A 21,900-nucleotide genomic window follows, 5' to 3' on the forward strand; every position below is an offset into this window, starting at 1 on the left:
CATAGAAAATCATAAGGAATCCACAAAAAAAACTATTAGGGCAAATAAATGAGCTCGGAATGGGTGCAAAATACAAGATCAATTTACAAAAATCAGTTTTATCTCTATAGAGTTGCAACGAAGAATCTGAAAGTGAAATTAAAAAAAACAAATTCCATTTCTAATAGCATGAGAAATAATAAAATATTTAGAAATAAATTCAACAGAAGAGGAGCAAGTCTTGAATATTGATATGTACAAAACATCAGTGAAAGAAATTTAACATATGGAAAGAGCCTGAACTCATGGATTGGAAGATTTAATGTTTTTAGATGGCAATACTACCCAAATTAATCTACAGATTCATTGCAATCCTTATCAAAACTCTAGCTGGCTTTTAGGCAGAAATTGACAGGCTAACTCTAAAATTCACATGAAAATGCAATAGGCCCCAGAATAGCTCCCCCAAAAAATCTTGAAAAAGGAGGTCAAGGATAATGTTGCGGAATGTGATGGTCAGATTTATGTGTCAAGTTGGCATAGAAAGGATGAAGTACTGATGTATGCTGTAACATGAATAAATCCTGAAAACATGCTAAGTGAGGGAAGCCAGACACAAAAGGACAAACAGTATATGACTCTACTTACATGAAATATCTAGAATAGGCAAACTCATAGAGACATAAAGTAGATTGGAGATTATCAGGGGATGAGAGGAGTTTCTTTAGGAGATAATGAGAATGTTCTGAAATAAGATAGTGGTGAAGGTTATATAAACTCTGTGAATATACTAAAAACACTAAGTTTTATACTTTAAAATGGCCAATTTGATGGTATGTGAACTATATTTCAGTAAAACTGTTTTGTTTTTGTTTTAAAGAAGGGCCCCTTCCCTGGACCTACTGAAAAATAAGTTTAATATACACATGGGGTCCTCTGCCCCTTGGGATCTGGGATTCGGGGCTGCCATAATGTAACCAAACCTTAAACATCCACCCCTGTGACTAACACTGTTCTGCCCCAGGGATCATTTCTCTACATCCCTTGCCCTAGGTTCTTAGAACAGGGCAGTGTTCTAAGTGATCAGTGATTGTATACTGTGAAAGTCTGTGTGTTGAGTCACTACCAATGGAGGAGATGGGCACTGCTTGGAGCACAGGAAGGACTGCAGTGGCAAAAATACTTCAGGAAGAGAAAAGATTAATCAACATGTCAAATTCTTCCTCAGTGGATTCTTGCACAAGAAACTATCATTCTCAATATTATCAAGCATCCATTTTCTTATTTTTCTTTATATTCTGAAAGTTCTTACAAATTAGGATAATATTTGCAAGATTATAGTTTCATGGCTGGGAATAATTTCACAATATTAAGTGTTACGAGTTGAACTGTGTTCCCTCAAAATTCATATGTTGAAGTCCTAATCCCCAGGACCTTAAAATGTGACCTTATTTGGAAATAGGGTCTTTACAGGGGTAATTAAGTTAAAATGAGGTCATTGGAGTGGGTCATAAATGGTGTCATTATAAAAAGGGGAAACTTGGGGACACCTGGCTGGGTCAGTCAGTAGGGCATGTAACTCTTGACCTTAGGATTGTGAGTTCGAGCTCCACGTTGGGTATAGAGATTACTTAAAAATAAAATCTTTAAAAAAAAGGTGGGGGGGATTTGGAGACATGTGCACAGAGGGAGAATGCCATGTAAATATCATGGCAGAAATTGAGATGATGCATTGACAAGCCAAAGAATTATGGTAGGTCACCAGAAGAAGACAGAAATCTTTCTTCACAGCCTTCAGAACAAATTAACCTTGCCAACATCTTGATTTAGAACTTCTAAGCTCTAGAACTGTAAGACAATAAATTTCTGTCGTTTAAGCCAATTCAGTATTCTTTGTTACAGCAGCTGTAGAAAACTAACACATTAAACAATTTATATTGTTCTTAGATTTGTGCATATATAGGATAACATGAAGCATGATGCTGACTTACAGATGAAATTACATATTGTATAATAATATGATATAATATTTTGTAATATCATGTGATTACTTATCATATGACACCATATGTAATATATATGATAATATATACTATAACAACCTATACAATATATATAATAGGTTAATGATTACATTATATTATTATAATGTTTCATTATATATTGTGCAATATTATGTGATTCTTTATCATATGGTCCCATTACTATGTTTGAATATGCTATATAAAGTTCTTAGTTCATTTGCTATAATTCTTAGCAAATTGAACTATTGCTTTAGGAATTTAATTAATAATTACAGCTGCTACTGGCTCAGGGAGTACAATTTCTTCAAATTAAAATTAGTTTTAAAAAACTAAATATTACAATAACCGAAGAAAGTTTTTGTCTAACTTGGCATTGTTGTCAAAAGAATGCATGCTAAAATCTCGTGTAAAAGTCTGTGTAAAATGACAAAAGCAGTCATTTTGCTGAAATGAAGGCAATAAAAAAATAATGGAACTAATATATAACAATCTATGAATCATATATAATATCTCTGGCCATGAACAAAACACCCAGACAAGCATAATAATGATTAAAGTAGTCATTTTTGATAGTTCTTGGCTTGTAGTCATACACAAACCATAACTTTATAAGTATTTTTTGATTTTGTCATTATGAAGGTATATTTGTCAATGTGGGAGGACAGAACATATTTCATTTAACAGTTTGCTAGCTTGATTTATAACTTCTAAATATTTAGACGTGTGGTATGTGGGCCTCTACTTGTACTCATGCCCTGGGCCCTATAATTGTTAGGGGTGGGCCAGGACCCAGCAATGACAGAAGAAATAAAGCCTGAAGCTAAGAACAGAAGCCAAACTAACGTCTCAGGCTTGCTCCTACTACATAGTAAAATGCCATTCATGTGGAAACCTGATGTAGTCTCTCGAAGGAGTGACAAGTGTCTCACCACCTTTGCCTTCCTAGACCATTATCTCAAGGACCCTCCAAGTCCTCCATTGGAGATTGTGTAGCTTTGTGGTCTCAAATGGCACTTGGCTCTCACCAGGATTCATTCACCCAAAACATTTCGCTATGTCGTGGACTTGTATTGTACTTTGCAGTCACTCTGCTGCACCACCTTCAAGTAAACAGAGCAATGTTTCAGCTACATTTCACTCCTACCTTGGAAAAAGTATTGTGCAGTTTGACAAAAGACTTTCAGAGCAACCCTCAAAGCTGTGATAGTCACCATGGCTATCATTTTGTTACATTCTACCTGACCTCTTGTAGTGAGATCTGCCTGCTTGTTGGGGGCTATGAGGATAGGGAAGGAAGCTAGCATTCTATCTCGGTTACAGAAGAACTCTTAGAAATAGGGTTCAGTGGTGGCAGTAGTGAAAAGAGAAAAAAAGTAGGATATGTCACCAGTTTCTAACAGAAAGAGAAAAAAGTCCATCAAAATGCCAACTGGCAATGCCAAAACAAGTATGTAGACTGTCCTGCAAAAGGCCCCATGGGATTTCCAACTTCGATTGTATTTTACTGTAGCTCCCTCCAAGCTAACATGGCAACTGTACATTTCATGCTCCTGCTACTAATCTGATGGATAATCAGACAGCTAACATGAAACAGGGGGGCCTGACATCAAAGGATACTTTTAGCTGTGGCTGAGCATCGTTAAGGACATCAATATCTTCTCCATAGATATCAGCTCATGAAAGCGGTACACTATCTTTGTATAAAATTGAAAACCATGAGAGACTCAGACTGGGCTCATCAGAAAGATGGTAACAAAGGAAGAATGAAAAATTCAAGAAGTAAGGACATATACATGTTTAAAAATAATTTTGATAATAAAAAAGTAATTCTCTGATGCAAATACAACAGGTAGGACGTCAGTTGCTCAGTGCTTCATAGTAAAGGCAGATTAGTAAACTGCATTCATCAAACTTGGATGCAGATTATCTGCCACATTTGAAGCACAGATTAATAGGAACAAATAAGGCACCAGGGTGGGAAGCATTTTTACAGCAAGTAACAAAAGTTTTAATCTCAGTTTAAATAAGACTTCAAAAGGATTCCACATATCAACCAATAGTGAGATTTAAAAAAAAAAAAAAAAAAAGATAAGCTTCAAGAATGCAAAGCAGAGCAACCAAAACTGCAGACCTGTTTTAAGATCAATCAATATTCTCTACCTAGACGAGTAGAATGCAATTAGCACTTGGGTGATTTTAAAGGCTCTTTTACAGTTGCCTTTAATTGGCTGATGAAATAACAGAACAGTGTGGCTGAGGGCCAATGTTTATTTTTACCCATTACCTGTTTTATTAATGGGATTGTGGGCCACTGGGCCTCCAGGCACACACAAATATATTAAAATATCCCACACTGTAATTAAGTGGCACAGAGGGGATTAGAGCAAATTAAGTGGCTGTTATATTTGCTGTGGGTGTAGTCTAGGTCAGACATTCTGATGCTCTCGTGGTAGAGCCCCAATAAATTTTACTTCGGAAGCGTATCTTCGGAAGAAGATATTTTCTTGCAGAGCAAGGGTTTTTAATAAATGGCTCTCTCCACCTAAATAAAAATATAAAGAAAAATGCCCCAAGTGGATGCTCCTACAGTGAAAGAATAGAACACCATAGCCAGGGGAAAGATCGAGCGCATCAAGAATAGCATCAGTTTAAGAAATGAGATCTTTAGATTCCAGTAACAAAGGACTCAAAATGAATCGAACTTGTGTGTAATTCTCAAACCGGCACAGGGCTTTCTTCCCCTATGTGAGTCAGAACTTCTGTCTCTGGGTTCTTTTAAGGCAATAAAAATAAGGTGATCACCCAACTGTTGGCCTGTTGGATAACTAGAGCATCAGGAATGCAACACTATCAGATACACAGAAGAGAGCCTTTCAGGCTAAAACCCTAAACCAGCACGGTATTGTTTTTTGTTTGATTTGACCAAATCCACTGTGGCAACTAAATGTTAGATTAATTTTAAAATAGAAAATGTAAGCAGATATTTGCTTTCATCAACATGTTCACAACCAACATGACCACACTTGAGGTTACTGCTGGTGCTGGTCTCTTGTGAATCTTCATATCAGAGAAAAAGCAAAATGGAATGAGTGTAGGGCAAAATGGAATGAAATCTGGAACAGTGTTTTGGCCCAAGAAGAGGACAACTTTGCCTTTGCCCTAAAAACCTTTGGAGAAACACTTCGAAGTGACAAGAAGGGAGATAAATGTACTTACGAGGATCCTGGACTTGCAGTGGGAGGGGGGCCTGGAGAAAGGAAAGGAAAGCAAAAAAAAAAAAAAAAAACAACAGTCAGTCTAGGTTATTGGAGGGTAAGTATGGGTACAGTCAAACCATTCCAGATTGAAGTTCTCAACCACCCTGAGGTGATATTTATTTTTCTGGGATTTATTATTTTGCTTCAGTTCCCCACAACCACCTCGAAGAAAAAAAAACATACCAGTGAGAACCTGTCTATACCCCACACAGTTCAGGGCCTGGAAAATGCTAAGACAAGTGCTAACAAATGAGTCACTAGAGTAGGCATCCTCACGCTGCATGGGGAGTCTGCAGGGGGAGGCTGAGTGGTTATAGGATCACACGGATAGGGACAGCAGGAGTCTTTGATGGCATCTTGACAGAGAAAGGGCATACATGTGTCGAACTTCCCATCTTCTCTCCCACTGGCATGGTGGTTTAGAGCAGGGCTCTGGGATCAGACAGATCGAGACTCCACTCCTGCTCTACTATTTACCAGCTCGGCAACCACGCACATGCTACTTAACTACTGGGTCTTGGCCTACTTACTTGTAAAATGGATGCATCTGTACCAGCTTTCAGGTTGCCAGGCACATAGGACATTCTCAGTGTGTTCCCGTTCCCTCCCTCCTCACCCTCAGGGAGAATGATGGCCAAAGGCCATCCCCAGCAGGAGGTGGCTTACCAAACTTGACGAACAAGACTCCCGTGGTAGAAACCACCTTCTTGCCATTTGTTGCCACGCACTGGAAGTAGCCTGTATCTGTGGTGTCAAGATTTCTAATCCGCAGTCTAGAGCCATAGTTGGTTGCCCGAAATGAGATCCTCCGGGGCTCCTGGACCACAGGTGCATCATTTTTGAACCAGCGGATGGTAGGAGGTGGATTACCAGAGACTTTGCAGTGCAGTTCAGCTGTCTGCCCCAGGGACGTGGTGATGTTATTCATCGGTTCATCAAGGGTCAGGTAAGAATCTGTGAGCACAGGGTGAAGGAGGCAGATGAGAGGGGCAGACAGCTAACGAGCATCTCCAGGCAACCCCAATCCACTCCAATGTGCCCCAGCACCAGAGAGAAACTGAACAGGAGAGGCATGGTGGAGACAGACAAGGCATGAAATTTTACATTTACTGAGACCCCACGACTGCTAAACAATCATCCACGGAGTCTGCTGCTTACAAGGAAATGTGATACTAACCATCGCTTAAAACCCAAAGTTTTCAAATGATTATATAGTAACTCGTGGATAAGTAAATGTACTTTCTAAGCCAAGACAGAATGAGATTTTGTTTCAAAGTATAGAAATATACATGTGCCTTGTTACAGACTCAAACAGTACAGTGAAGAAGAAAAAGCAGCAAAATTCACCTCTAATTTCTCTGCTCCCAAATAACATCATTCTTAACATTCTGGCAAAGATTCTTTCAGTTTATCTACTTTTGATAAGAAAGCATGAAAAACTGGAAAAGCAGGAGCACATATTTACATCCACAGGGCACAAGATCAAGAAGGATGCTGAATCTTCTTGCCAGTGATGATATAAGCGTTACAAAGGCCAGCCAGGTCACTGGCAGACGAAGTAATGAGGCAATGAATATTTCCATAATGTTACTCATATCAACCATTAACATGTTACAATATACAATTCTATAGATTCAACTTCTAATTGAGACATAATTTACATTTTAGGAAATGTACCAATCTAAAGGTATACATTTCCATAAGTATTGACAAATGCATATATCCATGTAACCAACACCCTTACCAAGAGAGAGAGCATCATGAACATCCCAGAAAGTACCCCAAGGATCCTTTGTAGTCAATCCTTGCTTCCACCTGTACCGTTGCCTCCATTGTAGGCAACTGCAGTTCTGATTTCTATCATCATAATTTTGTCTGTTCTACAATTTCATACAAATAGAATCATACTGTACGTACACTTTGTGTTTGGCTTCTTAGAGATTTATTACATGAAACATTTTAAAAATGAAATAAATTTTATTTAAGCATATTCCTCAATACTACATTTTAAACCTCACATTGATATTACTTGCAGAATCCAGTTGCAGAGAAAATAATTTGTTACTTAAAAATTAAGTTCAATATATATATTTTTTAATTGGTCTCTTATTCATATATAAGGACTTTTCTTTGGCTTCGTTTTCCCAGACCAGCCATTCTTGGGTAGGTCTCCCCTGCCATACCCTCCCATTGTCCCCTGTAATTCCCTGAACCCCAACCTGGGATGGCTTATTAAGCAGCTGTCCTCTCTGCAGGACTATAAACCCATAAGGGCAAGCATCTAGAATTTTTTTTTAATGTTTTTTAATTTATTTTTAGAGGAGAGAGAGACAGAGCATGGGTGGGGGAGGAGCAGAGAGAGAGGGAGACACAGAATTCAAAGCAGGCTCCAGGCTCTATGATGTCAGCTCAGAGCCCGATGCGGGGCTCAAACTCACAAACAGCGAGATCATGACCTGAGCCGAAGTCTGCCACTCAACCGACTGAGCCACCCAGGCACCCCTAGAATGTTTGGGTCATCACTGCATCTTCAGTGTATCCTACTGTCTAGCAGCATTGTCCAATAGAACTCTTTGTAATGATGGAAATGTTCTATAATCTTCATTGTCTAAATGGTAGCTGCTAGCTACAGGTGAGCTACTGAGTACATGATATGTAACTAAAGCTACTGAGGAACTGCATTTTTCAATTAAATTTGAACGGCCACACGTGACTAGTAGCTACTGTATGGTACAGCACAGGCAGAGCATAGTAGATTTGTTGAATTTAATGGAACTCTGTTGAAAAATAACCTTTTTTTGGAGATATCTAAGGTGTTAATTTAAGTACCCAAATTGCTATAAAAATGCTTTCATAAATGTCCAAAATAAATGACTCGTTGTTTACCTTAATTTTCCACAAAAAGATTGGGGAGAAATGTCAAAGTCTAGGCAGCCCCACAGAAGTACATCATACATGTGAATGACATTTATCATATGTGAGTGGTAGAAAACAGATTAAGTATGACTATCACTCACTGTGTTACTGTAATGACACTTTTCATCCCACTTAAACCACTGAATAATTATTCTTCATAACAGAATCACAAGGCCATAAATTAGTTTGCTAATGCCTTGCTTCTTTATATTCTGATCTTTATCTCTGATATTGTTCCTATAATCTATATACATATATACTCAATCTGTGAATGTGTTTGCTGATAGATATACGCACATGTGTTCCTAAGGTGTTTGAGCTACGACCAGACTAGACAGACTAATTAACAGGTGACTTTATGGTGCTGTCATCATGGCTTCACAGACCCATCTCCTACCTAGAGAATAGCTAACTTTGTAGCCTCTGTAGAAAAGAAACATAGAGATAGCAATGCCAATATAAACATAGTGAATAATCCTCCATTGGGCAGGTTCTGAAATTCTATTGATTGGGTTTGAATTCTGGGTCTGCCCCCAGTTATCTGAGTGAACTTAGGCAAGCTACTTAACCTCTGAGTACCTCAGAGGCAACTGAAAAAATAGGAATAATAAATCAGGCAAAATTGTTAGAGCATTAAAATTAAATTGGGTAACACATGGGATGCACTTAAACTAGTGCGGGGCAAAAAAGTAAGCACTCAAAATGTTAATCACTGTTATTGTGATTCTTCTTACAATAACAATTTTTGTATAATACTTTTCAGGTTACTCAATCTCATGTTCTCCTCTAACAATCTGGTAAAGTAGGAAAGAAGCATTAATTATCATGATGAGGAAATCACATCTCAGAGATGCACTGACTGGCCCCATGGTTTTACAGAGAGCTGCACATTGTCCCCAGAGCCTCCAGCACTAATGGCCTTCAATTCTTAGGCTCAGCCAAGCACTTAAAGTTCAACTGAGCCAGCTGGCCAATATGGTAGTGAGAACAGATAGACTATTTAGAATCCTATAGTATGCCAGGGGATTTACCTCAGTATTCACCCGCTCAATAGCCCCACACAGGAGGAATTGTTATTGCTTTACAATGAGGAGACCTAAGACCAGAGAGGTTAAGTGACTTGCTCAAGGTCACATGGCTGAACTGAGGTCTAATCCAGACCTCTCTGACTTCCATTCCACCAGACAGCTTTGGCAGCTCGAGCCCCACTGGGGGGTGGGGACAGAATTCAAACTTCGGCCCTAAAATAGAGCAAGCTGGGGACACACATACACACCCACGTGCCCTTAAGCCCTGCCAGGATTGTCTAGTTAATGGGTCTAAGCTTCAGCCATTGTTCTGGTTTCCCTCCAGAGGCCAGGTAACTCACCTGACCTGGTATCAGGTTCCCCTGCCTATTCCCTGACAAACCCTTCTCCCTGAGGGCCTGTTTTCTGTCCTTTAATAGGGTGGGTCCAGCCTTTAGCTGGAGGGGTCTCCAGAGTGACGAGAGGTGTCATCACCTAGGTACCTCCACAGCCTGGTTCTCCCCTCCCAGATTTCTTTCTTTTTTTTAAATTTTTTTTTTCAACGTTTATTTATTTTTGGGACAGAGAGAGGCAGAGCATGAACGGGGGAGGGGCAGAGAGAGAGGGAAACACAGAATTGGAAACAGGCTCCAGGCTCTGAGCCATCAGCCCAGAGCCTGACGCGGGGCCCGAACTCCCGGACCGCGAGATCGTGACCTGGCTGAAGTCGGACGCTTAACCGACTGCGCCACCCAGGCGCCCCTCTACCTTCTTTCAATATTGAAGCTACCCAACACCAAGCCACACTCCCCAGAGGCCAGGGTAATAGCTGCTGGGTGCATGCCTCAAGGGTTAACATTACCTGCTGAGTTTTAGTCAAAAACCAAAGTCACTTCTCTTTCATTTTCCCAGACAAGTGGTTGCAGCCAAAGCCCAGCAAGCTTTATGGCCAAGCCCACATATCATATAAAAAGGTGAGCTGCAACTTTAAACTATGTCTTTGGCTCTAAACTGCAATTACTTTACATGATACCAGAAGCACAGGCACACAGAGTTTTAAGTTTTTTCTTCTAAAAACATAAATTAGGCAAGAACCAGAGAGTTCCATAAAGGAAGATAGTCTTTCAAGTACCCTGTGATGGTGTACTTAAATTTATTGAAAACAAATTAGTGAGGGCTGATCTAAGGCACAAAATCAACCTTCATAGACTCTGGAGCCAGAATGCCTGAATTCATGTCGTGGTTCTGCCACTTATCGGCTGTGTGACCTTGGGCAAATTACTTAACCTCTCTGTGTCTCAGTTTTGTCATCTGTGAAATTAGTATACTAGTATCTTCCTAATAGGGCTATTTCAAGGATTACATGAATTAATATATAGCAAGTGCTTTGACAAGGGTCTGGCCGCAAGCAGCATGTGAGTTTCTGGTATTAGCTATATTTTTCTTTTCTTTTTCTTACAAATATCTTATTCATAAAAATAGGGGGGGTGATCATTCATCCAACTGATTGGTGCCTGGCCAAGTCTGGCAGATTTACAGCAAAGGACACCTGAGGGGTGAAGTCACCTGCCTGAGATCACATAACTAATAACTAATAGGGAAGAGTGGTTAATTTGTCCATGAAGTTCTATAAAAAAATCTACCTAAAAATGCAAAGGAGGATTACAGGGCATCTTGAAATCAGTGTAGTAGCTGGCCCAAGCCGTATATGTCCAGAGAGAACAAAGGAAGCGTAAACAAATCTTTGTGTTTACGGAACAAAAGAGACTTGCCACAAATGCAGGGAATTTGGTTTTAACTTTTCACTGATAAAGAATAATGTTCAAATTTGTTTGCCATCTGTAGCTGCTCACTTAGAACAAGCAAATGGTCTGGTCCTCAGTTTGGCAAAGACTAGAAGCATCAGAACAACATTTGGCCTAAACAACATGAAAGCATTCTGTGACTGGAATAAGATAAAATAAAATAAAAACGCATGTCTGTATCATTACTATCAGTCTTGTTGTTAACAAGCCCCTGGCTACGATCCATTCTCTTTCCAGAACCAGCTGGATCCTTCTGTAGCAGCCTCAGGGACCACACTCGGGGATCCAATTCTCTTCTCTACTCCCAAAGCTTGGTGTGGCCACTGCAGGCTGTGACCTCTGACAATGTGTGCTTGAGCCACGTCATTCTTCTTTCCCTTCTTCCCCAGGCCACAAATGTTGGCAGACTGGCCAGTAGCAGGTGGGGTATAATCTGGCTTGAGAGAGAAAAATATTCCAATTCTGCTGACTCTACCCTCTAGTTTTGTGTTACTGTGTCTCCCAGTGGTGGTACTGGTAGTAATGATGATAATGATAAAAACATCAACAATGATGGTACAATAGTGATAGTGATACTAGTTAAGACCTAAAGGTATTTACTATTATGGCATGTGTTGTTACAAACTATTGTTGTTATTCTCATCTCACACATCAGAAATCTAAGGCACAGAGAGGGGTAAGAAAGTTGTTCAAGACCCCACGGACAATAAGTACAAGTAAATCAAATTATTGATTCAATGCAATTATGATCAAAATCCCAGCAAGACATTTTATGGATATGGACAAACTGGTTCTAAAGTTTATATGGAAAGGCAAAAGATCCAGAATAGCCAAAACAGTATTTAGGGAGAAGATCAAAGTTGGAGGACTGACATACCCAAGTTCAAGTCTTGATATAAAACTACAGTAATCAAGATAGTGTGACAGAATGGACAAATAGATCAATGAAATAGAGCAGAGAGCCCAGAAATAGACACACATAAATACAGTCAACTGATCTTTGACGAAAAGCAAAGGCAATAGAAAGGAACAAAGAGAATCTTTTCAACAAACAGTGCTAGGACAACTGTACATCCACAGGCAAAAAAAAAAAAAAGGAATCTAGACACAGATCTTACACCTTTCACAAAAATTAACTCAAAATGGATCACAAACCCAAATGTGAAATGCAAAATTATAAAACTCCTGGCAGATAACTTAGGAGAAAATCTAGATGATCTTGAATACCAAAATGACTTTTTAGATACTACCCAGAAGATATGATCCATGAAAGGAGTAATTGATAAGCTGGACTTCATTAAAGGTAAAAAACTTGTGCTCTGCAGAAGACAATGTCAAAAGAATGAGAAGAAAAGCCACAATATAGGAGGAAATATTTGCAAAAGAAACATCTGATAAAGGAATGTTGCCCAAAATACACAAAGAACTTAAAAAAATTTTTTAATGTTTATTTCTGAGAGAGAGAGAGGACAGGAGGAGGGGAGAGGCCAAGAGAAAGGGAGACACCAAATCCAAAGCAGGCTCTAGGCTCTGAGCTGCCAATACAGAGCCCGACGCACGGCTCAGACTCACGAACTGTGAGATCATGACCTGAGCTGAAGTCAGACGCTTAACTGACTGAGCCATCCAGGAGCCCCAAGAATTCTTAAAACTCAATGAGAAAGCAAAAACCTGATTAAAAAACAGACTAAGACTTTAACAGATACCTCATCAAAGATACAAAAATGGCAAATAAGCATGTGAAAAAATACTCCATATCGGATGTCATTAGGTAAATGCAAATTAAAACAAGATACCACTATATACCTATTAGAATGGCCAAAATACAGAACACTGACAATGCCAAATGTTGGTGAAGATGTGAAGTAACAGGAACTCTCATTCATTGCTAGTGGGAATGCAAAATGTTATAGCTACTCTGGAGGACAGTTTGGCAGTTTCTTACAAAACTAAACATATTATTACCATATGATCTATCAATCTTGCTCCTTGGCATTTACCCCAAGGTGATGAAGGCTTAATATTCACACAAAACCCTTCATACAGATGTTTGTAGATTTATTCACAACTGCCAAAACCTTGAAGAAAACCTTCAGTGGGTGAATGGATAAACTGTAGTACATCTAGACAATGGAATATTATTCAGCACTAAAAGAAAATGAACTATCAAGCCATGAAAAGACATGAAGGAAACTTAAGTGCATATTATTATTATTATTTTAATATAATTTATTATCAAATTGGTTTCCATACAACACCCAGTGCTCATCCCAACAAGTGTCCTCGTTAATGCCCATCATCCACTTGCCCCTCTCTCCTACCCCCCATCAACCTTCAGTTTGTTCTCTGTATCTAAGAGTCTCTTATGATTTGCCTCTCTCCCTCTCTGTAACCTTTTTTTCCCCTCCCCCTCCCCCAAGGTCTTCTGTTAAGTTTCTCAAGATCCACATATGAGTGAAAACATATGGTATCTTTCTGTGACTGACTTATTTCACTTAAGTGCATATTATTAAGTGAAAAAAGTCAATCTGAAAAAGCTACATGTTGTACAATTTCAACTATATGACACTCTGGAAAAGGTAAAACCATAGAGATAGAAAAAGATGAGCGGTTGCCAGGGGATTGATGGGGGGGGGGGGTGGGCAGGCAGGGGATGAATGAATAAGCGGGACTTAGAGGATTCTTAGGGTGCTCTATAATGGGGGGGGAGTACATGTCATTACAACCAATAGAATGTACAACACCAAGAGTGAACTGTAATATAAACTATAGGTTTTAGATGGTTATGATGTGTTCACCAATTGTATGATGTTGTGGGAGGATGTTGATAATGGGGAAGGCTATGCATGAGTGGCAGCGGGGGGTATATACAAAATCTCTGTATCTTACTCTTAATTTTGCTGTGAACCTAAAAACTGCTCTAAAAAGAATAGTCTTTAAAAAAATTAGATGTTCTAATTTTTTGTTCTAGGAAACAAGTTCTCAAACCTTTGGTTTCAAGACCATTAAATACTCTAAAATATTGACGACCTCAAAGAGAAAATTTGAAAACATTTGTTTACTAATTTATTGAAATATTAAAAAATAAGCTCATTACTTATTAACATGAAAAATATATTTCAGTGAAAAATAACTATATTTTTTATACACACATAAATAGTGAGAAGGATGGCATTGTTTTCTATCGTTGTGAATCTATTTGGCTTAAGAGCAGACAACTGGATTATCCTCTTTTTGCATTCAATCTGTTGAGATAGGTTGTTTTGGTCAAAGTATATGAAGAAAATGTGGCTTTACACAGCTGGTAAGGGGAGGGGTATTTTAATAGCCTTTTCAGATAATTTAGAATATTCTTCTGTGATACTACACTGAAATTTAACAAGTGGTAGTTTCTTAAAGGTTAGTTGTGATGTGAAATCTGATAGGGATCAGTGAACTTTTCATAACCTGTTACATTAAAATGGATTGGTTTATCTTGCACTTTAAAGATCTTTTATCCACATACAATTTTGTAACACATGAATTGCCCATTTAGAAAACATCGGTTCAATGAATTGCCAAGATGGGTAAACTGAATTAGGTAGATTTTCCAAATGTGAACACATTTAATTACATAGTAGAGAAAAATCATTTTTGTTAATATCACCACCAATCTCATCAATAAAGACTGGAAAGTTGTCGAGCTCATGGTGGTGGCTAGGAGTTTTCCAAAATTTTAATTTTTGCTTAGAAGCTCAAATTTTATTATTGGTAATACCATCTCCTATTTACTTGAAGCGGCAGGCTTATTTTGTTCATTTTCAAGAATACTCAAAAATAACTAACCATAGTTTGACTGTCAATCTTTTAGGTTTTTTTGGTACAGTTGACAAGCAATGTTTTATTAGTTTCAGGTGTACAACATAGTGATTCAACTTCTCTATATGTTATACTATGCTCACAAGTGCAGCTACCATCTATTACCATACAACACTATTACAATACCACTGACTATATTCCCTATGCTGTACCTTTTATTCCTGTGACTTATTCATTTCACAAGTGGAAGGCTGTATCTCCCTCTCCCCTTCACCCCACCCCCTGCAACCATCAGTCCGTTCTCTGTATTTATAAGTCTGATTCTGCTTTCTGTTTCTTTTGTTTATTCATTTGTTTTATCAGATCCCACATATGAATGAAATCATATGGTATTTGTCCTTCTCAGCCTGTCATTTTTTTTAAGTAAAAAAGTGGGCAGTTCAGTTCACAACTCAACTGCTTTTCTTTGCGACAACCATAGTATTTCAGCAGTCAGCACATCTGGGTACCCATTTTGCCATATGGAATATTAAAGATAGGTACTCGTGGGTCAAGATTTAATTAATTTAATCATTAGTACTGCTTCACCAAAGACATTCTTTTTAAAAATTTTTAATGTTTATTAATTTTTTTAAATTTTTTTAACGTTTATTTATTTTTGGGACAGAGAGAGACAGAGCATGAACGGGGGAGGGTCAGAGAGAGGGAGACACAGAATCCAAAACAGGCTCCAGGCTCCGAGCTGTCAGCACAGAGCCCAACGCGGGGCTCGAACTCGCAGACCTCGAGATCATGACCTGAGCCGAAGTTGGCCGCCCAACCGACTGAGCCACCCAGGCACCCCGGATGTTTATTAATTTTTGAGAGAGAGTGAGAGAGAGGATGAGTTGGGGGACGGGCAGAGAGAGAAGGAGACACAGGATCTGAAGCAGGGTCCAGGCTCTGAGCTGTCAGCACAGAGCCTGATGTGCTGCTCAAACTCACGAACCATGAGATCATGACGTGAGCTGAAGTCAGACGCTCAACCAACTGAGTCACCTAGGCACCTGACCCACTGCACCTCAGCCACTCAGACACCCCTTCATCAAAGACATTCTTTTTTTTTTTTTTAATTTTAACTCACGAACCATGAGATCATGACCGGAGCTGAAGTCAGATGCTCAACCAACTGAGTCACCTAGGCACCTCAGCCACTGCACCTCAGCCACTCAGACACCCCTTCATCAAAGACATTCTTTTTTTTTAATTTTAATGTTTATTTATTTTTGAGAGAGAGACAGATTGAGGAGGGGAGGGGCAGAGAGAGAGGGAGACACAGAATCCGAAGCAGGTTCCAGGCTCTGGACTGTCAGCACAGAGCCCGAAGCAGGGCTTGAACTCACGAACCATGAGATCATGACCTGAGCCGAAGTCTGACACTTAACCAACTGAGCCACCCTGGAACCCCTGCCTAACCATTGCTTTTGTGTAATCAAGATGGGTAAACTGCAGTTCAGAGGACTTAAAGACTTATCCCAGACCTATCCTGGCCAACAAATGGCAAAGCCAGGAGCTGGACTCCAAGCGCAGTGCTCCTTCTGTCACGCTTGACAGCTGTTCTTCACCGCCCATCTGGGCCCTGGGTTGCTATGAAGTTCTCAGAACAAACTAGTTTAGCTTAGACCCTGTGCACCATAAGCCAGAGACCTCTCTCTGTATGGCCTGCTTCCCCTTTCTGAATAAGCAGCTTGGGATTTGGGGGCAACTCTAAGTGATTATGGCACTGGCCACAAAGATCTGGGCAAAGACCTGAGCAAATTTTGGGACTCTAAATAAAAAAAAAGATTTGATATTTTTGTAACATAGGAAAATGAAATACTAGTATTCTTTTAGTGCCACCATGTCCTCCATTACCTGTAGAAAGTGATGATTATAGCTAACACTTTTGGAGCATTTACAAGGTGCCAGACAACCATTCTAAGTACACTGTACACATTAACTTCTTACTCTTGAAAACAATCTCATGAGTTAGACCCTATTATTACCCTCATTTTAGAGATAAGGAAATGAGACACAGAGAGGTTAAGTACTTGCCTGAAGTCACACAGCTAGAAAGTGACAGAGCCAGGACCCAGACCCAGACCTTTGGACACAAGAGACCATATATTAGCCAATGCACCATTCTCAATAAACCCAGACTGTGGTCTTTCATGGTCCCCCACTTCCCTTAACCAGGACTACAGAATATTCTTGCCCTTTTTATGAGTCCATCCAGCACGTGACAATACCCACCGGCACTGAGAACAACTAAATCACTACCAGTTACATAGGACGTAACTAGAAGTCACCATTGAGAATGAGCTTTTTAAAATACAGTACAGGCATCGTTCACACTGATGCTTAATCAACCTAAAAAGTGAACTGTGAGAAAAAAGAAGTTAGTTTATGAGCTTTCTGGGAATTGAGACCCTATTTCCTCCTTTTTTCCTTTTTGTATTCCCCTTAGCACTCCATGTGTTATTGTGAACTTCGTAGGCATTTAATAAAGGCTGGTTGATTAAGTAAATGGAAGGCTCAAGTGTATTTCAGGCAAATGAGCTTTGGAGACACCCCATTTATTACTTACCCATTTGACAAGACGTCACATCCACAAATCCCTCCCAACATTTATTACTTAATTTTCAAAGTGCCCTCCCACCCTCCTCAGGGAGGGAGGTGGGGCCAAGAGTTATAGTCTCATTTTGACAGGTGAGGGAAACTGAGATATAAAGAGTTTAATGGTCTTTTGCCATGGCAACCCAGCCAGTCAGCCGGGGAGCCAGTCACAATTAGGCTTAGGGCCTAGGTCTTGGTATCAAAGAGGCACATGCCAAAATCCTGGTCTCCTGCAGGACCGATCCTTCTCAGAAGAGGGAGGAGGCTCCCCAACATGAAATAAAATGCTTAGCTAAACATAAAGGAAGGCTGCCAAACACAGTTAGGTCATCGCATTTGACTTTGAGAGAACATTCTGTTCACGCTATCAACCTGCATTCACTTTCAGCACACTTCACCATAAATACTTCTGACTCACTATCTCGGGAAATATTTTTTATCTTAATAAACTCAATGCACAACATAATCTAAATCGGCTTGCACATTCTTGAGTTGGAGCCACAAGCTGCATTTAATAAAAATCAGTGGAAATAGCAGGGGACTTCTGAATAACCGCAGTTTGTTATCTGACGTGGGGCTGCTGGGAAGTCTCGAACACACGGGGAGCAGGAGGTCGGTAAGTTGAAGGTACGGAGAGAGCTCGAGACCACTGGATGACCCCACTTGCTGGAACTTAGTTCCCACTGGAGGCACTATTTATAATAATGGCCTGTGGCATGGTAATTAAGAACATGGCTCTGGAGTTGGATGCTTGGCTTCATAGCTGAGTCCCACCTCTCACCTGCTGGTACTTAACACCTCCCCTCAGTTTCTCTGACTGTAAAATGGGGCCAATAATTGTACTTCCTCACTAATGTTCTTGTGGGGGTCAAATGAGATAATCAATTTCTGGCGCCTCCAAAGTATTCACTACAAGGAGCTACAATTAGCTACAGCCAGAGATTCTCAACCCTCCAGAACATCACTGTCGCCTGGGGAATAACAAACAAACAAAACCAACACCCATGCCTAGGTCCCATCCTTAGAGGTTCTAATTTAATTGATCCTGGGTGGAGTCCATGTATAAGCATTTTTTTTTTAGATGCCTCCCAAACATTCTTCCAAACAGTCAACGGGAGAACACTTGGCTGCAGTAATTCCAACCCCCATTGTCTGACCACTGATTTTCACCTGGCTTCCTGCTAAGCCCAGTTTTTACTGTTCAACAATCTCCAGGAGGATTCTCCACTACAATCCCTGTCATTCCGAAGAAACCAACACAGAGACGTTACTGCACAGAAGATATCTCAGTGAAGATAAATATTTTCTGGCTGAACAAAGCTGCTACAGAGCAGAGGATGAGAGGCTTAGAAGTCAAAAAGAAAAAAAGAGCTGGTCTGGGCCTACCACTCACCTTTTCTTGAGAGCTCAAGTACTAAGGCAGCAAGCTGAGCTTGGGCTGAATGACCTCTGAGTAACAAGAGAGGTTGAAAGGGTGTCTGAGGTACCAAAGACAACAAACAGCCAAATACACAGCTCCTTTCTGGGGAGCAAATGCATATACATCAGAAATGGTTCTACAAATGTGCACTTAGAGCAAAAACTCCTATAAATCTGGACTAATGGGGGAAAAGCAGCTGCCTTTATAGGTCTTTCTTTAGAAAGCACAGTAAATACACAGCAACTCAAAGGAGTTTATGAAAACTTTGCTACCTAGAGGCTTGATTTAATGAATAGGTCATTTTTACAAGTGGGCCAATTGTATGTAAATGGCCTCTTAAAAGCTCAGAGAAACTACTTTTCCCTCTTAAGTAGTTAAGATCTACACAGAATGAGAATGGCTGGCCTCCAGCATTTAGACTGCTTTCTGTCCCAACTATAATTAATAAAGGTGGAGGGAGAAAGGAACAAAGGTGTTGAGCACTGATTCTATCAGGCACTTTATATATATATGTATATATATTATTACATTTTTTCCTTTACAGAACCCTGTGATGTATATAGGTTTTTGTTACCCGATTTTAAGGAAGATACCAAAGCTAATAGAGGTTTTAGTGTTGCCATGTCTGGCATGGCCGGGATGAAATCCAGTTCTGACACCTTCTCCTGCCCCCACTTCCAACTTGTCTCCTTTCAATCTGCTATGTGATAACCTACTGTCATTAAGAACCTCTTCCATTATCAACTCACCTGAATCCATCCAGATGACATCTCATTTAAACACCAAAGATGCCATGATCTCTACTTACCCTTATTTTTTCTCCAGGAGCAGGGTATCTAAAGGGATCACTGGCAACTGCCAACAAGGTTACTCTAGTGACTTTTAAACTTTTTTGGACTTCTGTGACTTATTTAAGTATCCAATTTATTGTACTGCAATTTTCAATCATTTTCATTATGTGGGGGTTATTGTGATTATTATTTATTTATTATTATTATTATTTATATGTTTAGGGTTATCATTTTATTCATATTTGTCACATGTATGTTTCATTTAAAATTAGAAATAATAAGAATACTTTAAAATGATGAACAGAAACACAGTTAACCATCAGAATGGTGACTTGACTTTGGTATAATCAATCCCATCCAGCTGAAATTCACAAGGACACAAGATTCTGGCTTGAGAACTGGTCTCTGCATCTTAGAGAAATATTCCCAGCCTCATTTCTGACTGTCCTGGTCTTCATCGATCCTAACTATAAAGTAGTAATTATTTTAATTAAATCCCCATCCTCAGCTGAATGCTAGGATGATAAGTAAATTCATGGGTTTAAGAGTTCTTCTGATGTAAGGTACATCTACATTTCAAGCCATGCCTAGCAGCTTTTCACACCCCTTTTCAAAACCAAACTAAATAATACCAGCAAAACCATCAGCTATTACCTTGCCTCCCTAGAACTTAGAAAAGTACTAACTTGAAAACAACAAAAACAAAGGAAAGTTTTTGACTCTCAGGCTCAGGCCCTGCATGCCACCCTGCAATCTAAAAACTGCATTCTTCCCCCTTTATGGGTGTGGGTTATAAGCCTTTGTAAAATGCTGACAGACCCTAACTGTAGCAGGACAGGATGAGTGGGCCTGCATAATGAACTTTTAAATTACCAGAGATAGCATCTAGAAGGCCAAGCCTGAGAGATATGTTTCTAGTTTGGGCTGTGGGCCAACGCAAACAGAACACATCATAAGTCATCTCTGCGATTTCAATACCATGGATAGGAGATGCCTCAGCGTCAGCATGATGCGTGATCCTCGCGACGGAAGCCTGTGGATGCTTCTGCACCATGCAAAGGCAACAGTTTGCTTTCAGCCCTGCTAGGAAGCCCTCTTGGAGGAAGAACCAAGCCACATTCAGGGCCTTCAAAGACAAAATCATTGTGTATTTTCACTACCCTGGCCTGACTCTGCGAGGCAGCGGCTTGTCCAGTCACAATAAATTCTCAAGCATTTGATGGCTCTAAGGGATGCCCAGGTGGCTTTCAAAATAAAAGTTTGCCATTCTGGCCAAGGAATTTCTATTCCTATAGGGACCATCTCAGTTTTCTAGTCACATCTTGATTGAACAGATCCCGAATCTTTTGTGTGCCGGTCAGCATTCCAGCAAGATTCCGTTGCGGCCAACATTCCAGTTTCAGGTTTTCCCAGAATATAAACGTCAGGGGACATGAAAGGGCACACAAACCATTCTTTCCCCTCTTCTCCATTCACTGTGCAAGGTTTGTATTTCAAAATTTAAAAGAATCTGCTGACTGGTCCACATCTCAGATCTCCTGTTAGCAGTATACTGGAGAGGACCCTGTCATCTGAAAGTTCTCTGTTAGGAATGGGGTGGTTTTGCTCTCAAATTTTGAACCAATTCCCCCCAAATTAGGCACTATCTGCTCTACTTCTTCAACAAAACAGAAAAGTACTAAGCAATCTGGAGATGAAAACTGGAAGGGGCACTATTTTCTCAGTAGTAAGAGGCAAGAGTTAACAAAGCAGACAAAGCAGGGAACACTGGGGATCTGTGCATGCCCTTTTCACTGGTACAGCACCTTCACCTTTGCACAGGTTTGCTGGGAGTAGATGCAGAAAATGTATGATAAAAGAACAAATGGGTTGAAATGTTCAAAGATCTCTCATCCTGGCTATAGTATCAGACAAGTAAAGAAACAATCATACTAGAGTGTGATCTGAGTATGTTCAGGGTGATAGAGGACCCTAGAAAAGGGAAACTTGACCTGATTTCTGGGCCAAAGGTGACACGTAGCAATCGGTAGGAGGTATGGCCTCTGTCCTTCAGGTTCTGTGTAAGATCTTGAAGGGAAGAGGAGGAGACATCCCAGGGATCTAACTTGAAAGTATGGGTCAGAGTGAAAGTAAAGTGTATGGTCAAGATGTTGATCATTGAAGGAGATTGAGAGGGCGGTGAGACCAAAATGGGCAGGCCATGCCACAGTGGCAGAGGGGCCAGGCTGTCCCCTGTATTTCATTAGGCATAGTAGGCAAGACCTAGAGC

The 21,900-nt window shown here is 40.0% G+C and overlaps 1 protein-coding gene across 1 annotated transcript in view; it reads right to left on the reverse strand.

Annotated features, from left to right (window-relative positions):
- The window catches only part of ROR1 (receptor tyrosine kinase like orphan receptor 1), a 178,943-nt gene that overhangs the window by 123,699 nt on the left and 33,344 nt on the right, over nt 1-21,900 (reverse strand). Inside the window, exons 3-4 of the mRNA XM_047873562.1 lie at nt 5,927-6,214; nt 5,220-5,250 (exon numbers count right to left, since the gene is read on the reverse strand). Coding sequence (XP_047729518.1) covers nt 5,220-5,250; nt 5,927-6,214 — 319 coding nt within the window. The remainder of the gene's footprint in view (nt 1-5,219; nt 5,251-5,926; nt 6,215-21,900) is intronic.

This window comes from Prionailurus viverrinus, chromosome C1, assembly GCF_022837055.1.
Source record: "Prionailurus viverrinus isolate Anna chromosome C1, UM_Priviv_1.0, whole genome shotgun sequence".
Taxonomy (NCBI): Eukaryota; Metazoa; Chordata; class Mammalia; order Carnivora; family Felidae; genus Prionailurus; species Prionailurus viverrinus.